Genomic DNA, 26,850 nt, shown 5'->3' on the forward strand with positions numbered 1-26,850 from the left:
TCTTTTATTGCAATAGAACATAAGTGTACATAAGAGCAGAGATTCCCCAAGAACAATAGATCGTTTTCAATGGATCATAGTGAGAGCCATGGCTCTGTTATTTAGAGGTTTGGGAGCCAATCCCAAGACAAATTGTGGCAATCCCAAAGAAAATGGGTGACAATCCCAATGCTTCTTCATGCAAATTCGAATTTCCCAAGTGGCATCAAGAATCCCTCAAGCAAAATCAAATTCCATGATGAAATGACAAGTGTATATGGGTGGGAACCCATGTGGGGACAAATTTTCACAAAAATATCCACCAAATATTCTCCCAAATCTTCCCAAATGTGCATTAACTTCTCAAATTCAAATTTCCAAGTAAGCAACTTCCTCATTTAATGACAATTTCGATTTCCTTGAGTGGGCCATGTATTTATGATGCAAGGTGCCAAATCATCTTCCACTTTCCCTTTGACTCATTCCTTTGACTTGAGATGATTTCCAAGTCATTTTGTCACATGGAGCTATTTATTTTCTCCCTTTATTTAATCGATGGTGTAATTTATTGCTACATTTTCAACGAAACTTGGGAAAAGTGGGTTTTGAGGGTCTAGAAATAAATTTTTTACTCCTCCAAATGTGTCATAGTAGAAAGTTGAGGGTGAGAGGTGTAATTTTGATCACACATACCGCATACAACTTATTTAGACATCACTTATTACAAATTATTTTCAGAATTTATTCAAATCTCTGCCTGTGAGAAATAAAAAAAATAAAAAAATTGACCTCTAGACCTAATCAAATTCCACGATTTTTTGTGTGTGATCTAGTATGGTAATATACAATGACTCTAGGCACTAGGACTCACCCAAGGCCTCGCCTTCAAGCCATACTCTAGCTTTGGGATTATGCTTGAAGGAAAAAACTCAATTAATTATTAAGTTCTTTTAAGGATATGATAATTAACCAAGTGAATTAAAACCTCCCAAAGTAAACTCACTTGATGACAAGGTCCCAAGTTAGCTAGGCCTATTACATGACTCGACTCATACTAATATCACTTTTACATTGTCCCCGCAGGGCTTGTGGAATTTGTGTACAACAGAAAAATATGAGAAGAAGAAGTAGAGTTGAAAAAATTTGATGACATGATGAACTTTGATGGTAAATTGAATCTTCTGATACACCCTTGGGCATTGAGTCTTCAAAAATCTTCAAGTGCCACTCCAGTGGTCAACATTTGGGTCCACATGGGGATGCATACTAGATAGGAAGTGATAGTATGCAAGAACCTGAAATCTACATCCACCAACAAAAGACATATATCAGTAGTGTCTGTTCAGAATATCATCATATAAAATTGAATACATAAAATGAAGAAGTATAGAAATGGAAATTTATTCTACGAGCATAAATGACAATTTATTCATGAAATGAAACTACTTAACAAAAATGACAAAGAATTAAGTTAGAAATACAATACAGAGGGATGCATACTAGATAGGAAGTGATAGTATGCAAGAACCTGAAATCTACATCCACCAACAAAAGACATATATCAGTAGCGTCTGTTCAGAATATCGTCATATAAAATTGAATACATAAAATGAAGAAGTACAGAAATGGAAATTTATTCTACGAGCATAAATGACAATTTATTCATGAAATGAAACTACTTAACAAAAATGACAAAGAATTAAGTTAGAAATACAATACAGAGATGCCCCATGGCATCAAATATTCTCTTTGAAGTTCATGCTGAGAACCTGCTTACTTTCGGGCAGATCCATGGGTTGCTTTTTTGATGTGCCCTGTCCAATTCTGAATATCTTAGGACTTTGATCCATCCCAACACTGTGTTGTACATGGTCATCAAATTTACCAAATCCTTTCCGCTTTTTTCTTTTCTTCTTAATAGATTGTGATGTTGATGTTGATGCAATCAAAGTAGACCTTTCTGCCCGATCTTGAAGATGCTCAGATGGAAAATTTGAAGTATCCAAGACTTCTATGACTTGCCTTTCTCCATTCTGCATCTACTTTGACATGGGTGATGGATCAATCTCATAAGTATAAACTTGATTCCCCTCAGTTTCCTTGCTATCTAGGCCGCCTTCAATTAACCATTTTTAATGGAACAAATGTCCTTCTCATAATAAGATGAAGCTTGCTTCAATGGATTGGGAGGCTTATGATATGTTTCTTTGTTCTTTTCCCATTCGTGATCTGACCTAAGCTGAAATTTCTTTACTTGTAATCTTTCCATTTGCTCCAACCTATTATGAAAAGTTACCTAATTAGCCTTCATAACACTTATTTCCTTGGAATGATTTGTTTCCATGGTGTTGATTAATAGCACTTGGTTTTCTTGCATGGCTAGCAACTTATTTTGAAGAGCGACCATTTGAGTAGAACGATTAACCTCCATGGTACTCATTTTCTTTGCATGATTTACTATTAATCTTGTTTGTTTGAGTTCCATGTTTTTAATGAGTTGTTCTTGGTTGAGTTGCATATCCTTAATCATTTGAGTCAACTCCTTGATGAGATCCTTATCATTTTCCTTTGCTTCAACTTTCCCTTTATTTTCATGAGATTTTAATGGCCCTCTATTAAAACTAAGAATTATAGACTTTCCCGATTCAAGTCTAGCATTTTCCATCTTCAAGGCTTCAGTTTGAGTTGCACCCAAATTTGCAGACACTTTTCTTCTTAACTCACAAGTAGTGTCAACACAAAAAAATCCAAAATGAGCACAAAAGAAACTCGTCAAGAGGCTTAATAGTAGCAGACATGCTTTTCACCAAATCATTAAATCTCTTATTAAATTCCTCCATGGTTTCATTCTCATTCTTCTTCATATTGCTAATAGCATTGATCAAGTGTCTATTCTCTTTTTTCTCTCTACATTTTCCCACAAAAACATTGATGATAGCATGTAAGGAGTCATAAGAGTTAGCAGGTTGCTCAGTGAACCAATCAAAAGCATCCTCTTCTAAAGAGAGAACAAAAAGTCTCATCTTTACATCCTCTTGGTTAGTAGTGTTACACCACTTGAAAATGCAAACATTGAAATTCTTAACATGTGATGTAGCATTAATGACATTGTTAGCTTGAAAGGAAGACAATTTTTCGATAGCCTTGTTAGGGATATCGTGAGGATAGCCATTTATGTTAGTAAAATTACAATGAGCAAAAAGATCATTCATGATGCTGGGCTCTACTTGTTCTTGAAAGAGAAAATGGATATCAAGAATAGCCTCTTGCCCAAGATTAGCAAGAAGTCTACTATGAGAGAGTCTTTTTAACCTCCTCTAAAAACCCTTTTAGGCTCAAGAGTGGGGATAACTAGACTACTTGGATGCCTCTTAGTAGAAACTCTTACATAATTTGAATTAAGTGGAGTCGCCACTTGAGCAATAATATAATCCTAAAAGTCTAATATGCCAAAACCAAAAGTTAGTCGATATTCTAGGTACAAGAGGACTTGTTCTTGACAACGGCGCCAAAAGCATGCTGTTTGCACACACACCTAAGTTAGTGAAAAAAGCCCTTAACCCCACAAGGTACAGTTGGTGGCAAAAACAAGAGATGGGGTTGTCACCTATTCCTTGTTGAAGAATCTAGGGCAATTAGGTTTAGTGTGATTCTTCTTGACTTGATAACAATTTGTGAAGCACTTTTACAATTATCGTAGCTTGATCTTCTTCTTATTATTAGTGAGTGTGTTTCATCAAACTGCTATCAAAACTATAAAGACAAGAACACAGGTGTTGGCTCTCTCTAGGGCCAAAATCTTTATCTCTTAGAGAGGAAAACCCTTTGGTAAGTTTCTCTTATTGAAGCTTCTTATTGATCAATGCCATACCCTAGACCCTTGACTAGGATGTCCTCCAAGCACAAGTCAAGTCCTTCCTTTTTTCTGCACTTGGTTCCCTGGCACATAGACTTCCTCCTTCCGTCACTTTGCTCCCTAGCATTTCGTCCTCCCTCTTTGTTTCTTGTCTAGAGATAGACCTTTCTTGAGTGAGCCTTTGTTTCTATCCTTTGCTCAAGTAGACTTCTTCTTTTGTTGACCAAACGAGATCCTTCTTGAGATATGGGCGTATTATTATATTGCTGTTCTACTGCCCTAGTTTTCCCATGTGTGGAGGGTACCCTTAGTGAGTTAGGTTCCTTTCATCTTCGCTAGAGAGAGAGTTCTTCACTTGATTTGGGAGGTCTTGTAGGTCTAATATCTAGCCCAAACACCAACAAATCTTGCACTGAAATGCTACTGCTGTTATATTCGTCATCTGTCCTTCTCTTCGCATGTGTGACTGTTTCTAGCCCTAGAAACAATCCCCTACACTTTGGTCTTCTTCCTCCTTTCTTTGCTTGTCTTGGAGACCCTTAGACTTGCCTTTTCCATTCACTTTCTCGACTTCCACCTTCGCTGATTTCAGAGCTTGCGTTGTATGATTTTTGAGGGAGTGGACAAGCTCTATATATAGAGGACTGTCCCTCCTCTAGGCCGACATTCTGTCTTCAAGCCGACTTGACCATATCTTCACTATTTTCTTCGTTTTGCTTCATTTGGATGACGTTGCTGCATGGAGAGGACTTCGACTTTGCTTGGAGGTATTCCCTTGATCTTTATACTATTTTATACAGTGTAACATGCCCTCAAGGGGTCTTACATAAATACATTGACTTTTTGACTTCCTAGAAGCACTTAAACATGTCCTTTACCTATTTCAATGAGCAAGAACTCATTGACAAATATCATAAAAATAATTTCTCTTTTCTTGAATAAATACAAAAGTCAAACTTACATTTATGAAGACTAAATCTAGTTACACTTCCTTCAACATTCCCCACTCTCTCCGTTTAAACTCTCTCCTAGGTAAGCTAAAGGGGGTGGTCTCTAAATGAAAAGCTAAGCTAAAAGGTGATGTGAGGTTTCTAGGAGATATCAAGGTTAATTTGGATTACTTGAGATTATGAGCAAATATAATGAACAATATGAAATAAAATATACTTCAATAACCATCAACACATAAATAAAAGATGAACATATAAAACCATCAGCTTCAATATTGCTTCAAAATAAATAATTCTTGCTCGAGAAATGAAATGTTTCAAAGTGAAACACAAGTAACCCTGTCAATCAAATAGATGTTAGAAAAAGATGATATCACTTGCAAGATTTAAAATTACTCTCAAAGAAATGCTTTCAAAATATAATCACTCACAATTCTGTTGAAGAATCTAGGGCATTCAGAAATTAGGGTGATTCTTCTTTACATGATAACAATTTGTGAAGTATTTTATAATTTAATCTTAGCTTGATATTCCATTCTTTATTAGTGTGAGTGTTTACTTCATCAAACTGCTATAAAAAACAAAAGAGACAAGAACACAAATATTTGGCTTTCTGCCAAGGCAAAACCTTTCCCTCTTGGAGAGGAAAACCCACGCGAAAATTCTTCTTATAGAGATTCCATTGACGAATACCAAGACCATGACCCTTGACACAATCTACCTCTCCAAGACCAAGACATCAATCCTCTTCTTCATCGCTGCTGGGATCATCATCCTTGCTGCACCTCTGAGATCATCACTACTGCATCAAGAACTTCATTACTGCTGCAAGGTTCTTGAGAGCATCATTGCTGCACCATGATTGCTCCTTGAGATTATTACTGAGATGATCTCTGTACCTTCCTTGAGATCATGACTACACTTCATTGTAGGTTGAGATCACTGTGAGATCATGATCCTTATCACTTTATCTTTGCCGAGACTGACCCTCCTTAATATGGTGATCACTGCTTCTCTTATTGTGATTGCATTTGAGATATATATTCATATTGAGATAACTAGCAAGTAGATCCGAATATTATGTTATCATTGAGACTGTATGTCTCCTTTCACATTGAAATCAACCCATGTGAAATTTGGCATAGGAGATTCTGTCATCTCCACTTCAAAATCCTTCCAACCCTAAATTCAATAGTAGATGGAATCCCCAAGCTGAAAGAGGATCACGTAGGAGTATGCAAGAGATGTGCATTGGATAAGAACACCAAGAGACCATTTGGAAGCAGTACTTCAAGGTCAAAAGAAATCTTGGATCTTATTCATTCTGATGTCTGTGGTCCTGTTGTCGCTCAGATTGTACAAGCACTGTGACAACGGCTCAGGGCGGGGGCTATCACTCTGATCCCTGCCTACTCCGTTCTAGCTATCTCCCAACAAAAGCTATGGGGGGTAGTCCCTATGGAAACGAGATGATGAAAGACAAGTTGGGAACCAATTTGTCCAGGATACACAGTTGCGTGGCCTAGCTACTTGGTTAAATTTAACAAGATTTAAGGATCTAACTAGATTTAGGGATATAGCCAGTGCCTTACGGAGTCAAAACTCTTGCTTATTACAAAATAAGACCAAGTAATTGGATGGAAAATCGCTGCTTAAATGATTAACTAAGCTATATGCTATGCAAATCCTAAGATCTAGATGGATCTTGGTTATTTTAAAATTATATGTCTAGTCTAAATGGAACATCTCTCTTAACTGTTTTAAGACCGAGCTTTAGAGTAAGTTGTGGGATGGAAGCCAACGGGAAGCAAGCATAGGCTTGATTAACGATACCTCCCTCTGTGTTCCAACCACCCAGCGTCTTCGACGCTGCAGAGATTGTGGCTCTAACGACTGCAAGGTCACTGTGTTAACCACTGGAAAGTTGCTGAATCCCTCAAGCTAGGTGAAAAAGGGTGGCCCTAAAGATCTATCAACGGAGCTTATGCTTAGAGGTAAATTGTTAGTGTAAGCTAAGCCTAGAATGCTTATGCAATGAAATGGATGAGTGGGTCTTGAGTTAAGATTGTTTATGTTCTTTAAGTACTTGATGTTAATTACCTTATAGCAAGAGTACTTAATAATGAATTGAAAGACAATCTTAAAACAAGAGAAGTGCTTAATGATACAAGTGCCAATGTTAGAAAATAGATCAATCTACAAGATGCTTAGAACAAATATCCAATTCAATAATGATTACTTGAGACTACTTAAGATATGCCAATGACCAATATTGGGATGCTCACTTAGAACCCCTGAAACCGGATTCGTCCATTTTTGGTGAAGTGTCTGAATCCTACGAATTGGACACGATTTGAGGGAATTCGAATCCCAAAAATGGGACACGATGTGTCTTAATGGGACACGATCGAATCCTGGTCGTGGCTTGATTTTGGGATTCGAATCCCGTAAAAGTGAAACCCGCAGGCTTTAAAACAATGCATTCCTTTTTATTTTTTACCATTTCTCTCATTCCTTTTTGCAAACAGTGAGCTGTGGATTTGCTACTAGAAGTTTGGAGCAAGGAGCTAAGGGTTTGGAGCGTTTGGCAAGGAGATTCAAGCACCAGGTAAGTGCATTTCATCTCTATTTTTTTGCATTTCTATTACAACAATTTGTATATGCATTTCTTTTACAAATTTGTGCATGTTTTGTTTATTTTTTTTTACAGTATTCATGGCTCAATCAAGGGCAGCAGGTAGGGGGCAAAGGAAGGGGAAGAATGTCCCCATTGGAGATGCCCCTCCTCCTCCAATATCATCAGAGTCTGCTGCAAGTAATGTTGAGGGAAGACTACCTCCTAAAGACAACATTGAGAAATATCCCTTGTGGAACACAAGAGAAGATGGACCAAGCACCAAGGGGAAGGGAGGAGGCAATGTGCATTGGAGATGCAACTTTTGCCACAATGCTTTCACAAGCACATATTACCGTGTGAAAGGCCATTTGTTGGCTTTACCAGTGTGTGGAGTTGGAGCTTGTAAAACTATTCCTTTACAAAAGAGAAAAGAAATGGAAAAAGAGTTCACTATTGGTATGGAAAATGTGGCTGCAAAATCAAGAAAAAACCAAGAATGATGACCCCCTTCCTTTTTTGAGGAAAGGCACCACCAAATTTCCATTTGAGAGTTCTATTGGGGGACAAGCAACAAAAAGAAAGACAATTTCACTTGGTCCAATGGACAAGATTTTTCAAAAAGAGAAACGGGAAGAGCTTGATCTCACCATTGCCTTCTTTTTCTATCAAAACTTCATATCCTTTAATGTTGCATGCTCACCTCTATTTATTGAGATGTGCTGAGCTCTAACTCACGGGTCTCCATCATGGTATGTGCCTCCTGGTTCAAAGAAGCTTAGAACCACATTGTTGACGAAGGCAAAAAAAGAGGTGCAAAAAATGCTTGAGCCTATTAAAGCATCATGGCCAACATCTGGGGTTAGCATTGTTTTTGATGGATGGACAGATCTAGCACGACACCCACTCATCAACTTCATGGTGTGTTCTTTGAATGGTCCAGTTTTCTTGAAAGCAATGGATACACTTGGAGAATACAATGATGCACAATTTATGGGTGAGATATTTATTAAAGTTATTGAAGATGTAGGTGTTGATTCTTGTGTGCAAATCATTACAGATAATGCACCTGTTTGCAAGGTTGCTGGCATGATTGTGGAAGCTAAATATCCAAAAGTGTTTTGGACACCTTGCATTGTCCATTCATTGAACTTAGCACTGAAATCCATTGCTTTTGATGTGCTTTGGATTGGTAACATTATTGAGGATGCACGACATATCCATAACTTTGTGCAAAATCATACAAATGCCCTCACTATCTACAAGGAGTACAACAATCTATCATTGTTGAAGATTGCTGATACGCGGTTTGCCTCTTCATTCATCATGTTGAAGAGGTTGAGGGAGGTCAAGACCGCTCTTGGGACCATGGTTATTTTTGAGTTTTGGTCTTTTTGGAGAATGATAGATCAAGTAGTCTCTAAAAGAGTGAAGGATACAGTGCTAGATGATGCTTGGTGGGAGAGGGTAGATCTAATTATTTAGATCATGGATCCTATCATTTCTTTGCTTCGATTTGCAGATATAGACAAACCCATCCTAGGAGAGGTTTATGAAGGATGGGATTCCGTGATTGAGTCTATGAGGAGCATTATTCTACTGAGTGAGTGCCCCGAGTACGAGACATCACCAGAGGCCTTCTATGGTACTATACAGGATATTCCTGTCAGCAAATGGGACAAGAATTGCACACCTTTACATTGTTTGACTCACTCATTGAACCCAAAATACTACAGCCATGAGTCGCTGAATGGTGGACCTTCCCGTAGATTACCTCCTCACATGGATGGTGAAATCTCATAGGGGAGGAAAGATGCATTCAGGCGGGTTTTTCAGGATAGAGCATTGCTTGATGAGGTGGAGGATGCATTTGCAGAGTTTTCCACTGGCACTGGTCGATTTGCAGGATATGATGTGACTAGAGACTGGGGGGCTAAGAAGCCCTATTCTTGGTGGGCAAATCATGGGGCACAAGCCCTCCTCTTCAGCAGTTAGCCATGACGCTCTTCTCTCAGGTGACTTCATCCTCTTGTTGTGAGAGGAATTGGAGCACATATGGGAATTTGCCTAGTGTGAAGAAGAGCAGGCTTGAGTAGTCGAGGGCAGAGACAATGGTGTATGTGCACACCAACCTTCTTTTTATTTACAGGCAGAGGGAAGAGTGGTTGAAGGGAAAGACAAAGATGTGGGATGTCTTCCCTGATGATATGGGTCTGGACAACAGTGTTGAGTTGGCCCTGGCCAACATGGATCTCAATGATCTAGTGCTAGAGCCTGTTAGATTTGATGACAGTGATATCGTAGAGGGGTCATCCTCCACACTAGCAGATGCAGAGGCGACTATGGATACAAGGGAGGAGGAGGATGCAGAGGAGAGCAGTGGTGACCATGATGATGAGGACATTGATGCTGATTTTGATGATGACTATGAGGATTGATGACTCATGAGTCATGGGCTACCTACTGCCTTGAGGCTTGTATATTTATAATTGTTTTATATTTTTTATTTCTATTTGCCATTGGCATTGCACTACCTATGTAACACATTTTGATTTGATGACTTAATGAGAAAACTACAGCTGTCAGTGTCTTTATCTTACTATCTTGTCTTTCTCCTATTGGATCATTGATGAATTGAATATGTATTATGATTTATGAATTTAGAAAAAATGATTCATTGATTTATCATTTATGATTTATGTGACAGTGACATGTATTTGAATTTTGTATGTACTACGCTTAGTATAATGTTACTAACTTACTTTTTAAACAGTAAAACTAACATCTAGATGAAGATCTATGTTTGAAATCAATGAATTTGTATAATTAATGAGAATTTGTGTAAGAAATATCTAATTTTTAATATATATATATATATATATATTTTTTTTTTTTAATAAAATAATATATAATGAATCCTACGTGTCCTGTACTAGGGTGTCAATGTGTTCGAATCCGACACTCAAATCCCTGTATCCTACGAATCCCGAATCCCCATGTCAGGTTGCTTAGCTTAGAACGATAATCAATGAAACTTAAGATGCCAAGTGCTTTAGATAGACAACAAAGATATCAAAGCTTCTTAAGATTATGATTTTTAACTTAGAGCAATTATCCAATGATTTCTCAACAATGCTTCAATTAGATGCCAAACACAAAGATGCCAATTAGATCTTAATGCTCAAATAACTTAAACCATTAATGAGATTAGAGGATTTAAAGCTTAGATGTTTGAGTGATTTTAGTGCCAAGTTAACAATTTCTCAAATCTAACACAAAACAAGCAATTGTTAGAACTTAACAACATAAACCACCATGAGCCAATTTAACCATGAAAGAGCTACTTATGATGAAGTATAGGACAGCAGTAAGTAAATCACTTCCAACCAAGAAATTATTAAGCATGTAAAACCGAAAATGACCAATAAGTAGCCTAATGATTCGCCAATTGATAAAATAATCTTTCCAATATAAAATGATGAACTTTTAGCCCTCATAAGATGTTATATTCAGAAAACATCAAATCTGATTATGCCTTTTATGTAGAGATATCAACCACTAGAAATTAGAGATCTATGCTAAAAAATTGATGCTCAAGACACTTAGATGCTATGACAATATGCTAGAAGCCACACCAATGAATTTTATGCCCTTTAGAATGTTCTTTTCAGATTTATATCCAATCTGATCTAGTGATTATGCAGAGATATTCCAACAAGTAAATGACTAGATTTAAGCTAGATATTTAAAGCCCAAGTAGCCAAAACACTAACAAAATTTTACCATGAGATTATTAGGGTGTTTAGACCATTTAGATATGATTTTAGAGCTTTTAATTCACTGCTATAAAATGAATGTGACAACTGAAGCAAAACATGACAAAGTGAGGGTTTAGAGAGCAAACTCTAGGCCCAAGGCCTTGTAGATCACTTGTGCCCAAGAGGCCAAAAATTACTCCAATGATTATGCTACCTGAAAACACAAATTTTGAGTCAATTTTCTCTACAAAACACACCAAGCTTCAGTCCAAAAAATTCAGAGATGAGTAGAGAGCAAATTAGAGACAAGGAGGGCTAACACTAGGCCCAATAGGGCTAGCATTGAGCTAGAGAAGGCCTAGGAGGCTTAGCGGCTAGGGATTGAGGCTAAGGAAGCGTTGAAAGGGGTCAAAAGGAGGGCTGAAAGGGAAAGCGAAGGATTGGAAGGGGTGCCGAGATAGGAAGGAAGGACGCTAAGGCAGGGATATGACTTGAAAAGCCCACGACAAGCCTAAAAGGTTGTCGTCTAGGGTCAAGGAGGGGGGGCCGAGGCCCTTTAGGGCTTGCAGCTTGACTTTGGGAGCTAAAAAAAGATGAGGCTGAGCCCTCAAAGGGTGACACAGGGGCTTAGGGTAAGATGCTGGCCTAGGAGAGGTTAGATCCGGGCTCGGGAGCCCTAAAACTTTGAAACCATTGTTCCAAAAAGTCAATTTGCTTCAGATTTGCAATTTACTTCAGATTTTCTTCAATAGCGGGCTTTGCAAATTTTTTGGATACTAGATCTTATCCTCAAGGGCCTAGATCTAACTCTAATTCAACTCTTCTCACTTGATTTTATCTGCACAAACGGATTTACAAATACCCAAAACCCTAATATATACAAAAATCTCAAAACCCCAAAACCCCAATTAGGAAAAAAATAATTTTCAAAATAATACTACACAAATTTATTTGTAAATGTACAAATTTACAATGCTTTTAAATTGAATTTAGAGAAATAATTTTTTCAAGAGATTTTTTGATTGATGGCTAAGTGTACTTTGGAAAATAAATGCAAGCTACAACCTTAGCGAAGTTAGATAAACCATAAAAGTATTTGAAGTCCAAACAAGGCCAACCACAGTTTGTGAACTTGGAGCCCAAGGGCTAAGGAACCTGCAAACACTATATGTTTTCTTCAAGAAAATTTGTTAGATATATGGTGAATAAGATCACTTAAGATAGACTCAAAATCTACCAATAGAATGTTCTTATCACCATCTAACGAATAAACAAACTTTTAAAATTTTAAACACATTATATGATTGCCCGTACATAGTACATACCCCACAAATTAATAGACAATAAACACCATGAAATGCACCCCAAAGTCTTTATTATGATTCAAAAAGCATTCCCAACGGGACAATAGCATTACATCAACTTTTCTGCAAAATTTTCTAAGCCAAACATCAGATGGCTTGAAACGCAAATGACTCATAATTTATAAGATAAATCCTTGAAGTGGAGAAATAACCGCTAGTTGACTTGATCCCTGTCAAAATAATTTCGGCCGTCGAGAAATATTTGATCATTTTTTAATCTCCATTATTGAAAATATTTATTTTTGAGGAATTTTCGAATTTCTCATTTAACCCATTTTTTATTAGCTCAAAATTAATTATTTTGAGTGAATTTCTTCAAAAAATTGGCTTTGACTTAACCACCAACGTCCAAAAGTCCATTTTTTCTTGAAATTTCGAATATTCCCTTAGTGGGGGACCTCGAAAAAATAATTTCTTTGATACCCACGATTTTTTTCCACTTGGAAAATTAGATTTCTCTAAGACTCTAATTTCGAATCTAATTAATTAATTTTCTGACTTAGGATTAATTGAATTTTTGTCAGAAAAATTAATTAATTGACACTTGAGGGGATTAAATATTTTTTCCATCTTCTAATATTTTAGCCATGGTGTCTGAGTATGAGGGACCATGCACAAAAATATTTTTTACATAAGATAATTACATTTTCAACCCTTAAAGGGCGAACACACATTTGGTATAGACCCTCAAATTACACACCTAATTTTGCGACACAATGTGATTTAGTAGACCAAGTGATTTGTAATAAAATAATTTAGCTAATTAGCTTAAATTATTTCTAAACCACTTTTACATAAGACTCGTCTAAAACATTAGGATTCACCTAAGACTTTGACGAATAATTCCACTCTAGCTTTGGGGTGAGGTTGGAGGGAAAAACTCTTTCGACCATCCCTGTTTAAAAACAAAGATGAGTCAGTGAGACGAAAAACCTCCTAGGATGAAACTTTCGCCAAAATAATAGGTTTACCTAGGTTGTTACATACATATATGGTCTTACTAGCATCATTTACATTATAAGTTTGTGGAATGGGTTTACAAAGACTAAATGAACTGATGATTAATGATCCGTTCCTTTGAATTTTTTTTGGCATATCTACTTCTTTGGAACTTTGACAAAAAGGTGTGGAACAGGTCCTATGACTCCTAAATCACTTGGAGGTCATCTATATTATGCCACATTTATAGACGACCATTCAAGGAAAACTTGGGTTTACTTAATGAAATCCAAAGATGAAGTATTTACCAAATTATAAGAATTCAAAGCTGAAGTAGAGAACCTTGCAGAAAGAAAATCAAGATATTAAGGTTTGATAATGGAGGAGAATACACATCCAAGGAAATTATAGCCTTCTGTAAGGAGTTTGGGATTAAGAGGGAGCTGATAGTCCCATATAATCTCGAACAAACTGGAGTTGTAGAATGAAGAATCGATCCACTGAAGAAAGTGTAAAAGCTATGCTACATGATCAAGATTTACCAAAATTTCTGTGGGGTGAAGCTACGAAGGAAGCTGTATGCATACAACATCGAAGTCCCCATAGGTCACTAGATAACATGACTCTTGAAGAAGTATTCATTGGGAAGAAACCAAGTGTGGATCATCTCCAAATTTTTGGTTGTCTTGTCTATATTCATATACCTAAGGACAAGAGAAAGAAGTTGGATCCATCAGGCATGAAGGGAACATTTGTTGGCTACAGTAACTCTTCTAAGGCCTATAGGATCTACATAAAGGAAGGACACCGAATAGAAGTCAGTCGAGATGTGATATTTGACGAAAGTATTGCATTCAAGAAATCAAAGGATCTCCTTATGGACTCTGATGACGAAGAAATTCTGGTATTTGAAGAGGAAGTTACTAGGGAGGAAGAAGAATCAAATCATGAAGATGAAGGTCCTAGTGAACCTATACAACCTGTGGTAATCCCTGAAACTAGAAAGAGACCTAACTGGTTGAAGTCTACACTACTTGATGCAGAAGGTCATGGAGCAGTTCAAGGCACATTCAGGGAAAGCAAGAAGCCCAAACAATATTCTGGGTATGCAGCCTATATGACGAAGTTGATAGAAGCAGAGCCATCCACCTTTGAAGAAGTTATCACACACCAAGAATGGAAGGATGCCTTGAATGAAGAGTATCAATCGATAATGAAAAATGGAGTTTGGAAGATTGTACCTAGGCCTGAAGACAAATATGTTGTAACTTCCAAGTGGCTTTATAAGATTAAACATGCATCAGATGGAATTATTGATAAATAGAAGGCAAGATTTATGGTTAGGGGCTTCTCTCAACAGGAAGGCATTGATTTTGAAGAGACATTTGCTCCGATAACAAGGTATAAAACTATACGTTTGTTGGTCTCTTTGACAGCATTGATGGAATGAAACATCCACGAAATGGATGTCATTCCTGAATGGCACAATTGGTGAGGAAGTTTATATAGAGAAACCCTTGGGCTTTTAAGTTAAAGGTAGAGAGGCATATGTTTTGCAGATTGAAGAAGGCGTTATATGGCCTCAAGCAAGCTCTAAATGCATGGTATGCTAGGACGGATGCCTACCTACAAAGGTTAGGCTTCACAAAGAGGTCTGTTGATCCGAACCTTTATATTAAAGTTGTGAAGGGAGAGTCGGTAATCATTCTTCTGTATGTGGATGATCTTCTCTTGACAGGTGTGGAAGGCTGAATTGAAGAATGTAAGAAGCAACTAGAAACAAAATTTGACATGAAGCGTCTAGGACTAATGCACTACTATTTGGGCAAATGGAAGCCTAGCAAGGACCGGATGAGATCTATCGAAGTCAAGGGAAGTATGTGATCGAGGTGTTGAAGAGGTTTGACATTATGGATTGCAGACTAATGACAACCACGATGATCATAAACTTGAAAAGACTAAGGAGTTTTGAATCGAGCCCTGTGGATCCTACCAGATATAGACAATTGATTGGCTCACTGATGTACTTGGTGAATACACGACCAGACATATGTTTTGTAGAAAATGTTCTCAGTCAATTCCAAGTGGAGCCGAAGCATGATCATTGGATAACAACAAAACATATACTGAGATATCTACGAGGAACAATCCACTATTGCCTGAAATATGATAGGAGGAATGATTGGATATACAAATTCTGATTGGGGAAGTAGTGAGCAGGATGGAAGGAGCACTACAGGAGGATGTTTTAGTTTGGGATCCTCCATGATCTCATGGATTGGCAGAAAACAAGATACGGTTGCTTTGAGTAGTGCTGAGGCTGAATATATTGTAGCCTGTGAAGTAAGCAGAGAAGCTGTCTGACTTGTTTGAACTTTGAAGGACCAATGGACCCTACCGTGATACATTGTGATAACACCAGTTGTATAAGATTGTCTGAAGACCTAGTGTTTCATGGAAAGACAAAGCATATAAATAACAAGTATCACTACATTCAGAAGCTAGTACTAGATGGTGTATTGTAGCTATGGTATATCTCCACTCATGAACATGTAGCTGATATTTTGACAAAATCTCTTCCGAATAAGAAGCTTATGTATTTGAGAGACAAGCTTGGTTTGGTTGATATATCCTCCTTGGTTGAGAGGGAGAGATAGGCACATCATTCTTGTCTTCACTTGGGAAGAAAGAATGGAGGATTGGGTAAACTTCCGACATCCGATACTCTTTGAGGATGTGGTAGGGCATCCAAGATAAGAGTAGTCGTAGAGGACCAATATTCTTTAAGGATTGGCTATCTAAGATAAGAATAGTCCTGTTGGAACATGCTCTGAGAGAACCCGGGTGGGGTATGTTATGAGAGAGACAATGATGAAGGTGTCTATAAATCATTGGTCTCGCCAACATTGTGCTTCGATCTTGTGGAGAGATAGAGTAGTTAGTCAAGGCCTTGCTATATGACAATGTTGGTTGATATGATGCTAAACAGATGGGTTACCGATCCAACTCTTCTTATGAGATCTCTTCAGATTGAGAATGTCCATATACCATTTATAAATACCTCCCTAGTTAAGAGGGATTGTTGAAAAAATGTGTAACTAGGTTTGGTCTTCAAAAATAAGAAATGTACTTTTGATTCTTGTATATTGTAAAATGAAAGGAAAAAAATATTATTATTATCTTTCGAGCATGGGTTTCATGCTCAGGGTCTTTTATTTTATAGTTCAAGCACCCATTGAGTGCTTCTAGGAATTGTCCTAGGTCAAGAAGCAAAAGCGTCATTGTCATAAGTTGAAGACCCAATCCGACACATTGTAACTTGTAAAGAAATTATTTTTGTCATTAAAGAGTTTCAAAATACCCTTCAAGACCAAGTCGGCCTGACAATTGGGAAGTTGGCCTAATTTGAGGAACCATGTCCACCTTAAGAAGCCTATATAGAGGAGGGAACTCTACTTCCTTGGAAGACATTCATCACTCACTCATTCAAGCTGAGGAAGAGGAAGAAGGCAACAAAGAAGGAAGAGGATGAAGAGGACTTGTTTCTAGGCTATTTCTCTGTCACACATGCGAAGGAAGGCTAGAGTTTCTATTGTTGGTCTAGGGTTTTTCTTCTGTAGGTTCAATCTTGAAGAAGGGAAAGAAGGTCACATTAGGCCATCCTCAAGCACCAGAAGGAGGAGAAATCCAAGCGAAGGTATGAAGAAGTCTTGGGAGTACAAAATAAGCCCACACTTGTGGCAACAACTGCTGTTGGGAGGGCCGAAAATTTCAGACCTGCAGTAGATGCCAAAATTTTGAAGTTGGGGGTCGAAGTTGTGCTGTTGGAAGATATTTGACTGTGTTTGACTTGGACAAAAGAAGCACATCATTTGGGAGGGTTGGACTTGGCCTTAGAGGGTACTGGTCTTGGTCTAGAGGTCTTGGAATTCGTCAATTGAAAAATCTATAAGAAGAGAAGAGATTTGTGGTTTTTCCTCTCAAGTGGAGAGGTTTTGGCCCTGGCTTGCAGTCTACATTTTGTGTTCTTGCTCTTCTTGTTTTGGTAGTTGTTTGATGATATACAAACATAATAATAAGTAAGAAAAAGTAAAAAGAGATCACAAGAAATATCAAGAAAAGCGAAATCACTCTAATCATTGCCCTATAAATTTCTCAATAGAAAAATTTGGAGATTTTATTGTATTACAACAATGTTTTAATGCATATCTGCAAGATAATACTCAATATACCTGTGAAGATAATGTTGAAGAAAGCTCAAACAACAAGTATATTAATCCTTGGTTTAGATCTATTTTTTATGTTCAATATACGAAGGTTAAATTAGCTAATTAATGATGAAACTTGAAGTACATGCTAATAAATAAAACTAAACTAAAATATAAAATAAAGTTTTTATTTTTATTTTTTTATTTTAAAATATGTTCACACCTAATCTTCAACGGTTGGGTAAACAGGAACGTGAACAGTCATCGAGAAGATGAACTGATCCGTCCATTTTATGTATATAAACAATAGTTGTCTAATGAAATAATCAGTCAGTTTTCTTCTGCCCATTTTGGAGTTACCCTGGCCTGACATGGTATGAGAGCACAGGTCCCAGATTCCTTGTAACTCTGGCCATAACGCCTCTGTCTGAACGTTTGCCTGGCGCCTCTGCCTGAACGTTTGCCTGCCCAGAAATGATGATGCACAATTATCGACCTCGATGTCCCATGCCTAGAGTGCAATAGCATTCCATTTCTTGATTTCGAATCTCTTATTGTTGGTGGAGCCCTCTCCTGTAGACTCTTGCATCCTCGTCTCTGCATCTTTTGATGCCATCACGCCCCACGAGAGAGATTATTGCAGAGTTTTATGTTGAAACGAACGCTGAAGAGAAGAGTAGGCCCTACGAGATTGAGATTGAGAACGCAGAAATTGATGAAGCCTAGAGCCGAGACTTTGGAGGTCGATTAATTGTTGTGGAGCCGAGACTTTGGTGGGGCGCTCTTCTCTCTGAAACCCTGACGGAGATTTTAATTCCGGTGGCTGTCGTATATGGTAATAACGCTGTCCCATTTCTTAACACAGCGTTTGAATTATTAACGCTGTTGAATTAATGTTTGAATGCGAATATCAACATTTATTGAATGATTTCCAGAACGCAATGGTTATTAACGCTGTGGTTTGAATAATATTCACGCTGTTTGAGTATTAACGTGGTGCGCATCCGGGAAAACGCTGAGGGTATTAACGCTGTGCGCTGTGGGTTTATACATATGCCCATCCAAGTCTGTATATGCATAGAATGGTCCAGAGTATATATATTGAATGGTTTCCAAGTTGAATGCGTAGAATGATGCATATATATGGAATGTGAACTGCTGTGCGCTTGTTGAAATGCTGTACCCATATTTTGCAACACCCACATGTCAATCTAAGAGTTTTAATCCCGTCTGTTCCAATCTCAGGACACCACAGGCCATCGACTCGGTTGAGTGTTGAGCAGTTCTTCAGTGTATATTTATGATAGCAGTTTTGGTATAGCGTTGAGCAGTTTGTTGACTTCATAATATTACACAGTTTAAATAATTCAAAGCGTTTGTATATCATTCAAAATATTGCGGTGTTTCCAGAATGTCTTATATACCAAAGCATTTGTAGTATTGATATATTGAAGTGATCCCTTGCGCATTTTTTGATATATTGAAGTGATCCATTGCGCATTTTTCAAAACATAGTAGTGTTGCAGTGATATGTACAATGAAATGCTGATGCTTTTAGCAAATATTAGAGGGATTTAAAGGCTGTAACGTAAGGATTTTTCTAGCAGAAGTAATTTTCTACAGAATGCATTCAATCATCTCTATGGTCGGAATAGTTCTCACTGGCAAGGAGAACTATTCTGAATGGTCTCGGATGGTAAAACACACCCTCATCTACAATGAGTTGTGGAAAGGAGTGTGTGTCGGATAAGAAGACAAAGACACTGTGCAGCCTACATCAGATAAAGAACTTGTCATTTGGGAAAACAAGAACAACAAAGCCTATGCATTGATCGCAGCATTTGTAAATGAAGAAGTAAGTCGTCATATTTCATCCTATTCCACTGCCTTTGAAGCTTTACAAAAGCTGAAAGAACTCTATGATTCACATTCTGCACTTGAAGTTGTTCAGCTCATGATTAAACTCTTCACTCTTGAACTGAAAAATAATGATCCTCTTGCTCTTGCATCTGAAATAAAGTCTATAATGCATGATATTAAATCCACTAAGGTTGAGCTGGATATCTCTCTTATTGCCTTTCTCAAAGCACTCTATCCTACCTACTCCAATTATCTTGAGTCATTACAAGCAAATGGAAATCTTAAAGATATAACCTTTGACTCTCTTGTGAAAAAGTTTGCTGAAAGAGAGAAAGCCTTTGGAAAGAAGACAGTCCCTGAATCTTCTGAAGAGACTGTTTGCCTTGCTCATAAAGAAAAGCATCCTGCTCAAGATTCTACAAGAGGAAGAGGTGGACGAAGAGGAAGAGGAAGATACTTCAGAGGCAGGGGGGGCAGACATTCTCAAGGAGAAAAGGCAGATCTGCATTGCATTCGCTGCAAACGAAATGGATCACATGATGCTTCTACATGCAAGCTACCATGGGACAGAATTGAGCAGAGAAGAAACCAGCAGAAAGGTAAAACTGATGACACAGACAAAGGTAAAGCACCTGAATCCGCTCACTATATTGAGGCACAATGTAACATTGGAGTAAATGAAGATTTGTTTAATGCTTCACTTGCTTCTTCGAAAAATGATTGGTTGCTTGATTCAGGAGCAACCTGTCATATGACTCATAGGAAAGATTTTTTTGAAGATTTCACTGACAATGTTGATGGAGCAGTATACTTTGCAGATCAGTCAAAAATCAAGCCATCAGGGCTTGGCACAATCAGGCTTAAACTGCCTGGTCTTCCAGACTTTCTTCTGGATCATGTTCTATATCTCCCACAGCTCAAGAGAAACTTGCTGTCCCTGGTCCACATCCGCCAGCAAGGTCACTCCATTCATATGTTTGATGGCAAGCTTGAGGTAAGAAAGGCATCTGACCACTCACTTGTCATGAGGGGTATAGAAGAAGAAAGACTTCTTAAACTGCAAGGAACCTCTGCTCATGCACAACATTTCTCATATATTTCTCATCATGAAGAAGGTACACTTTCGTCAAGTTTATTATGGCATGCTAGATTTGGACATTTAAACTATGATAGTCTCCGCTTGTTGAAGAAAAATGGTGTTGCTGGTTTGCCTACCATTCCTAGAAAACATAAGCAATGTGATGCTTGCATTCTAGGAAAGCATAGCAAACAGTCTTTTCATGATTCACATTCAAGAGCACATAGGAAGCTTGAACTCATTCATTCAGATTTATGTGGTCCAATGCCTGTTCCTTCTGCAAATGGAAATAAATATATCATAACATTTATTGATGATTACACCAGAATGTGTTGGGTTTATTTATTGAAGAACAAATCTGATGCTTTTCAAACATTCAAGAATTTTCATAAGTGGATTGAAAATGATGCACAATCTCATATTGGGTCTATTCGCACTGATAATGGAAAAGAATATACATCAAATGAATTTGAAAACTATCTTCGCCAACATGGGATCAAACATCAAACAACTGTACCTTATAATCCCCAACAGAATGGTGTAGCAAAAAGAATGAATAGAACAATCTTGAATATGGTACGATCCATGCTTTTCTTCAAAAATGTAAAGATAATGTTTTGGGTTGATGCTGTTCTATGTGCTGGATATATAAAGAATAGATGTCCATCTAGTGCTATAAGAAACAAGACTCCTTATGAATTGTGGTATGGACATGTTCCCTCGGTAAAACATCTCAGGATTTTTGGTTCCACCTGTTATGCTTTAATACCAAAGGTACATAGAAACAAACTTGGTGCTAGAAGTCGTAAGTGTATCTTCCTGGGGTATTCAAACACCTCTAAAGCATACCGTCTCTATGATGAAGTAAATAAAAAGTTTGTTGTATCTAGAGATGTCATTTTTCTTGAATCATCCAAATCTGACAGTGTTGTTGAGCGGCAACTTGATCGCTTGGATAGATTCACAAAAACGAAATCATTTCAAGAGTTTGATAATCAGATTCCACATCTTGAAGGGGGGATTCCTATACTAGATCAACATGTGGAATCTTCTTCTGAAGAACAATCTCCTTGCATGAAACTCCAACACCGGATGATCCTTTAAGTGATGTAATTGATAGAATTGGGAGACTCAATCTTGATTCAGTCCCAACTCAATCAACAGAGCAGCCTGGACCATCTCAGAAAGGTCCCCCAAAGTGGCTGACAAAGACACTTGAAAGTGTTCATCCTGATGAAATTGGAAAAACAGGAACCAGAAATACAAACCGACAAGATGGAGGTGATGTAGATAACTCTAATTCACCTGTTGATATGGATGTTACTTATGATTGTGAATTGAACTTGTCTACAGATTTTGAACCAACTTCCTTCAAAGAAGCTGCTTCTCATGATGAATGGAAAGAAGCGATGCAGAAGGAGTATGATGCCCTCATAAAGAATGACACTTGGAAGCTGGTTGATCCTCCATTTGGAACCAAACCAATTGGCTGCAAGTGGGTCTACAAGAACAAGTACAAAGCTGATGGCTCACTTGACAAGCACAAAGCTAGGCTTGTGGCAAAAGGTTTTGCACAGAAGGAAGGGGTCGATTATGAGGAAACTTTTGCCCCCACAGCAAAATGGGCCACCATCCGGACACTCTTTGCACTAGCTGCTCAGAACGGTTGGAAAGTCCATCAAATGGATGTAAAAACTGCATTCTTGAATGGAGATCTAAAAGAAAATGTTTTTATGTCCCAGCCTGAAGGATTTGCTGTGAAAGGACATGAACATAAAGTATGCAAACTTGTGAAGTCCTTGTATGGCCTCAAACAAGCACCACGAGCCTGGTATGAAAAACTAACTGAGCATCTTCTGAAACTCAACTTCAAACATTTTGATCTTGATGATGCAACTTTATTTGTCAAGAAAGTTGGCAAAACAGTTGTATATCTTGTGGTATATGTAGATGATATTTTAATGACAGGGAACAATGAAAGCTATATTGCATCCATAAAGAAAGAATTAGGAAAAAGTTTTGAAATGACTGATTTGGGCTATGTTCATTACTATCTTGGCATTGAAGTAACCCAACATCCAAAATCCATATTTCTTTCTCAAAAGAAATACATTGGAGATTTGTTAAACAGATTTGGCATGACAGAGTGCAATCCTCTTTCTACTCCAATGGAACAAAACTTGAAGCTCACATCTATTGAAGGAAAGGAATTTGAGGATGCAACAAAGTATAGACAGCTTGTAGGAAGTCTCATCTACCTCACTACTACCAGACCAGACATTTCATTTGCTGTTGGAATCCTCTCCAGGTTTATGCAAAAGCCTTGTGAGGGACATTGGTCTGCTGCAAAAAGAGTTCTAAGGTACTTGAAGGGAACTCAAGACCTTGGAATCAAGTATACACAGGTGGACGACTTCAGCTTGATTGGATACTCTGATTCAGACTTCGATGGAGACAAAGAAACTGGGGTATCTACTTCAGGATATGCTATGAGTCTTGGATCAGGAGCTGTCTCCTGGAGATCACGCAAACAATCAGTTCCAGCAGATTCCACAACAGAAGCAGAATACGTGGCAGCAGCTGAAGCAACGAAAGAAATTGTGTGGCTCAGGAAAATTCTTGAAGATTTGCAGGTAAAACAAGTACAATCAACTCCACTCATGATTGATAACACCTCTGCAATAAAGTTGGCCAAGAACCCAAAGTTCAATGATCGTACTAAGCACATCAATACTAAATATCATCTGATCCGACATCATGTTGAGGCCAAAACAATCCATCTCCGTCATTGTTCCACAAATGAGCAAATTGCAGACATCTTCACCAAAGCGCTTGGAAGAGAAAAGCTTGAAAGATTCAGAACGATGCTTGGGCTCACCAACATCCCTTCAGATTAAGGGGGGAATGTTCACACCTAATCTTCAACGGTTGGGTAAACAGGAACGTGAACAGTCATCAAGAAGATGAACTGATCCGTCCATTTTATGTATATAAACAATAGTTGTCTAATGAAATAATCAGTCAGTTTTCTTCTGCCCATTTTGGAGTTACCCTGGCCTGACAAAATAAAGATGGTTGTTGTGAAATGACTTACCCTTTACCTCAAGATGTCACCCCAAGGTTGTTGGAATGTAAACCACAATCACGTTCAAGTTGACAACATAATTTGGACAATGAGGTGAGCTTGGAATCGAGAAGAGTGTATTGCCCCCACCTTTGCATAAAACTCTTCACAACTTTTCAGATCCAAATAGGAGCAGCCTCTAGCACGATGCCTCCAATATTTGGGTCGACTATGTGATGGAATGCCCTTCACCCGATTGAAGCTATCCCTTAAAGGGATTGGTCTAACCCTTGGTTTCATGTCTCTCCACCTACAAGAAGTGTGATGAAGTAGATTAGTGCCTAGTCCACCCTTTATGTGCGGCTTTGTAGCCCCTCAATGGATCATTCCTCCAACACGTGTGATCTTTATTAATTGTAATTTTTTTTTTATTATGAGCTCCGTTACAACATATATCAAGAGACATAAAACAAGAAAAAGCAACCTAGACAATAATAACTAGGTGTTTGTAAAAATGAAAGTTCTAAATTATGGCATTAAAATGATCTCACAAATCAACAACTTCAACCAGAGACTATCCTTTTAAATTTCTCTTTAATGGCTAGTCAACTCTCTCTCAAAATAATTTACTTGCCATTCACATGTTGAAGACTAAGTAAGATTTTTAATAAAAGTATTACATTCCAATGCTTTTGCACCACTTAGGGGCTTCAAATTGGCTCACAAGCCCCTTAGTAATCCAACGTTCCCTTTGCACTTGATCCATAATTTGAAGAGGTGAGGAATAATGGTCCAAACATGCTCAACGTTCCATTAACGGTTAGGAGAACAACTCAACTTGCATGGAACATGGTATGATTTGGTCCCTTGAAGCTTGATTTGGTTGAAAGGATCTTTGACTTTACAATGGTTATCTTTGCGTCCACTTGGTAACATATGGTCCTCTAGACCCCCAATGTTCACCTCTTGACCTTGCAACGACTATCTTTGACCTCAAATGACTACCTTTTTTGGTCCAAATGGCTACGAGTAACTCTACCTTGCCACCTTTAGCTTGGATCTACAACATTCTAGTGCCTTTTGCCTTGATTTCATTTCCTTTGTTGATTTTTGCCTTTATTTCACTTGTTACTAGCCTCATTGGCTAGAATAGTTCCCTACATTGTGACATCATCGCCATATATGCCATGTCTTCATGCCCAGTGCATGGCTCAATAACCATCATACTCCTAGCACAATCTGCATGGGCAAGGTCTTCAATCTGGTTGAAAACCCCTCATGTAATATTGTGGATAACAACACACAAAAATAAAAACTGGAAGCTAGAGGAAAACGTATGCCGGTCTTTGTTTGGTATTCACTTTTGCAATTTGTGAACATTTATTGATTATTTATTTTGATTTGGCGTTGAACAGGACAAGCAGATTTGCAAAGTTGCAGGGTATTAAATGTGCCCTTGCTGGTCGAAATCTGTATATCCGCTTTAAATGTTCAACGGGGGATGCCATGGGAATGAACATGGTCTCCAAGGGTGTGCAAAATGTCTTGGATCACCTACAGGATATATTCCCCGACATGGATGTCATCAGCATTTCAGGTCAGTTGTGCTTTGCAAATGTACTTAAGTTAATTTATTTTTTTTCTAGTCTTTTTCTCTTGAAGACTCAAGTTGACTGAGCCTATCTGTCATCTCTGTCTCGCCTAATCTTTATTTTTCTTAAGATCAAGTAGATTTCAGCAAGCATGCTTGCACACTATGGCACTGTCCTCATGGTTTCAACTTACTGGTTGTGCATATATTGAAAGAATCTTCCTTTTTACCTGTTTAAGTATCTTGTACAACTGAAAATGGACTAAGGTGAATGGTTGCTTTTGCAGGAAACTTCTGTGCAGACAAGAAGGCTACTGCTTTGAACTGGATAGAAGGCCGTGGTAAGTCAGTTGTATGTGAGGCCATCATTAAGGAAGAGGTAGTGACAAAGGTTTTAAAGACATCAGTATCATCACTTTTAGAACTAAACACGATCAAGAACTTGGCTGGATCTGCTATGGCTGGTGCTATTGGGGGTTGTAATGCTCATGCTGCAAATATCGTCTCTGCTATATTCATTGCAACTGGCCAGGATCCAGCTCAAAATGTTGAGAGTTCTCAATGCATTACAATGATAGAAACAGCTAATGAGAAAGATGTGCACATTTCTGTGACATTGCCATGCATCGAGGTAACAAAGTCCTCTTGGTTGCTTTAATAAGTAATGAAAAGTTGAATTTCAGGGGATTAATTGAATAATATTCAAGTTCATTCCCTTCGTGGGCTTTGCAGGTAGGAACTATTGGTGGGGGTACCCAGTTAGCTTCTCAGGCAGCTTGCTTAAATTTACTTGGTGTGAAGGGTGCTAATTCAGATATACCTGGATCTAATTCCCAATGTCTTGCAAGAGTTGTGGCTGGAGCGGTGCTAGCTGGAGAACTCTCACTTATGTCAGCACTTGCTGCCGGTCATCTGGTCAAAAGTCACATGAAGTATAACAGATCATGCAAAGACATTCTTTCTATAAGCCCATCCGCTGGCAAGACTGCTGATTAAAGCTCAGATGTTAAGAGTTTTCTTTAGAACAGAGTGTATAAAGTCATAGTAAAATTGCAGAGGTATTTTTTTAAACATTTCAAGGGTATATCTCTACTCCGGATTACCTTGATATTTTGTAGTATTGGTTGGTTCTTTGATTCCCTTGTAATGTATATTCTTCTTGCGAAGAGATGTCTCCATTTTCCTTTATATCCTAGGAGCATTCTGAATTTAGGTTTTTTAGGCAGTGAAATCAATTCATTGTATATATTATCACTTTTTGCATTGGTAATTTAGTGTGAATATTCTTTAACATCATTTGTGTTGGTTTGCATCCTGTTCGGAAGATATTAATTGTTTCTTGTACTACATCTCGCTGTTCAATTCCAAAGCAATTATTTTGAAGCTTTTGTTTTCTGTTGGTAAGGCATAAGAGGCCAGACTAATTGAAACTATGTATGTGTATATCTTCTTATTCTAAAACTAGTTTACGTATATGACAGAAAGATGACAAGGTCACTTGAAGCACAATAAAACTTCGACAAATCAATGAATAAAAATATTTGACCCTTTGTTGGTAAGGCATAAGAGGCCAGACTAATTGAAAATAT

The 26,850-nt window shown here is 37.9% G+C and overlaps 1 protein-coding gene across 1 annotated transcript in view; it reads left to right on the forward strand.

Moving 5' to 3' along the window:
* The window catches only part of LOC149222224 (3-hydroxy-3-methylglutaryl-coenzyme A reductase 1-like), an 87,218-nt gene extending 60,666 nt beyond the window's left edge, over nt 1-26,552 (forward strand). Inside the window, exons 2-4 of the mRNA XM_089385313.1 lie at nt 25,086-25,267; nt 25,549-25,892; nt 25,994-26,552. Coding sequence (XP_089241439.1) covers nt 25,086-25,267; nt 25,549-25,892; nt 25,994-26,257 — 790 coding nt within the window. The 3' untranslated portion in view covers nt 26,258-26,552. The remainder of the gene's footprint in view (nt 1-25,085; nt 25,268-25,548; nt 25,893-25,993) is intronic.
* Nucleotides 26,553-26,850: the final 298 nt, after the last annotated feature.

Source organism: Pinus tabuliformis, chromosome Q (genome assembly GCF_031772625.1).
Source record: "Pinus tabuliformis cultivar Carrire ecotype Pingquan chromosome Q, CPIR1, whole genome shotgun sequence".
NCBI lineage: Eukaryota > Viridiplantae > Streptophyta > Pinopsida > Pinales > Pinaceae > Pinus > Pinus tabuliformis.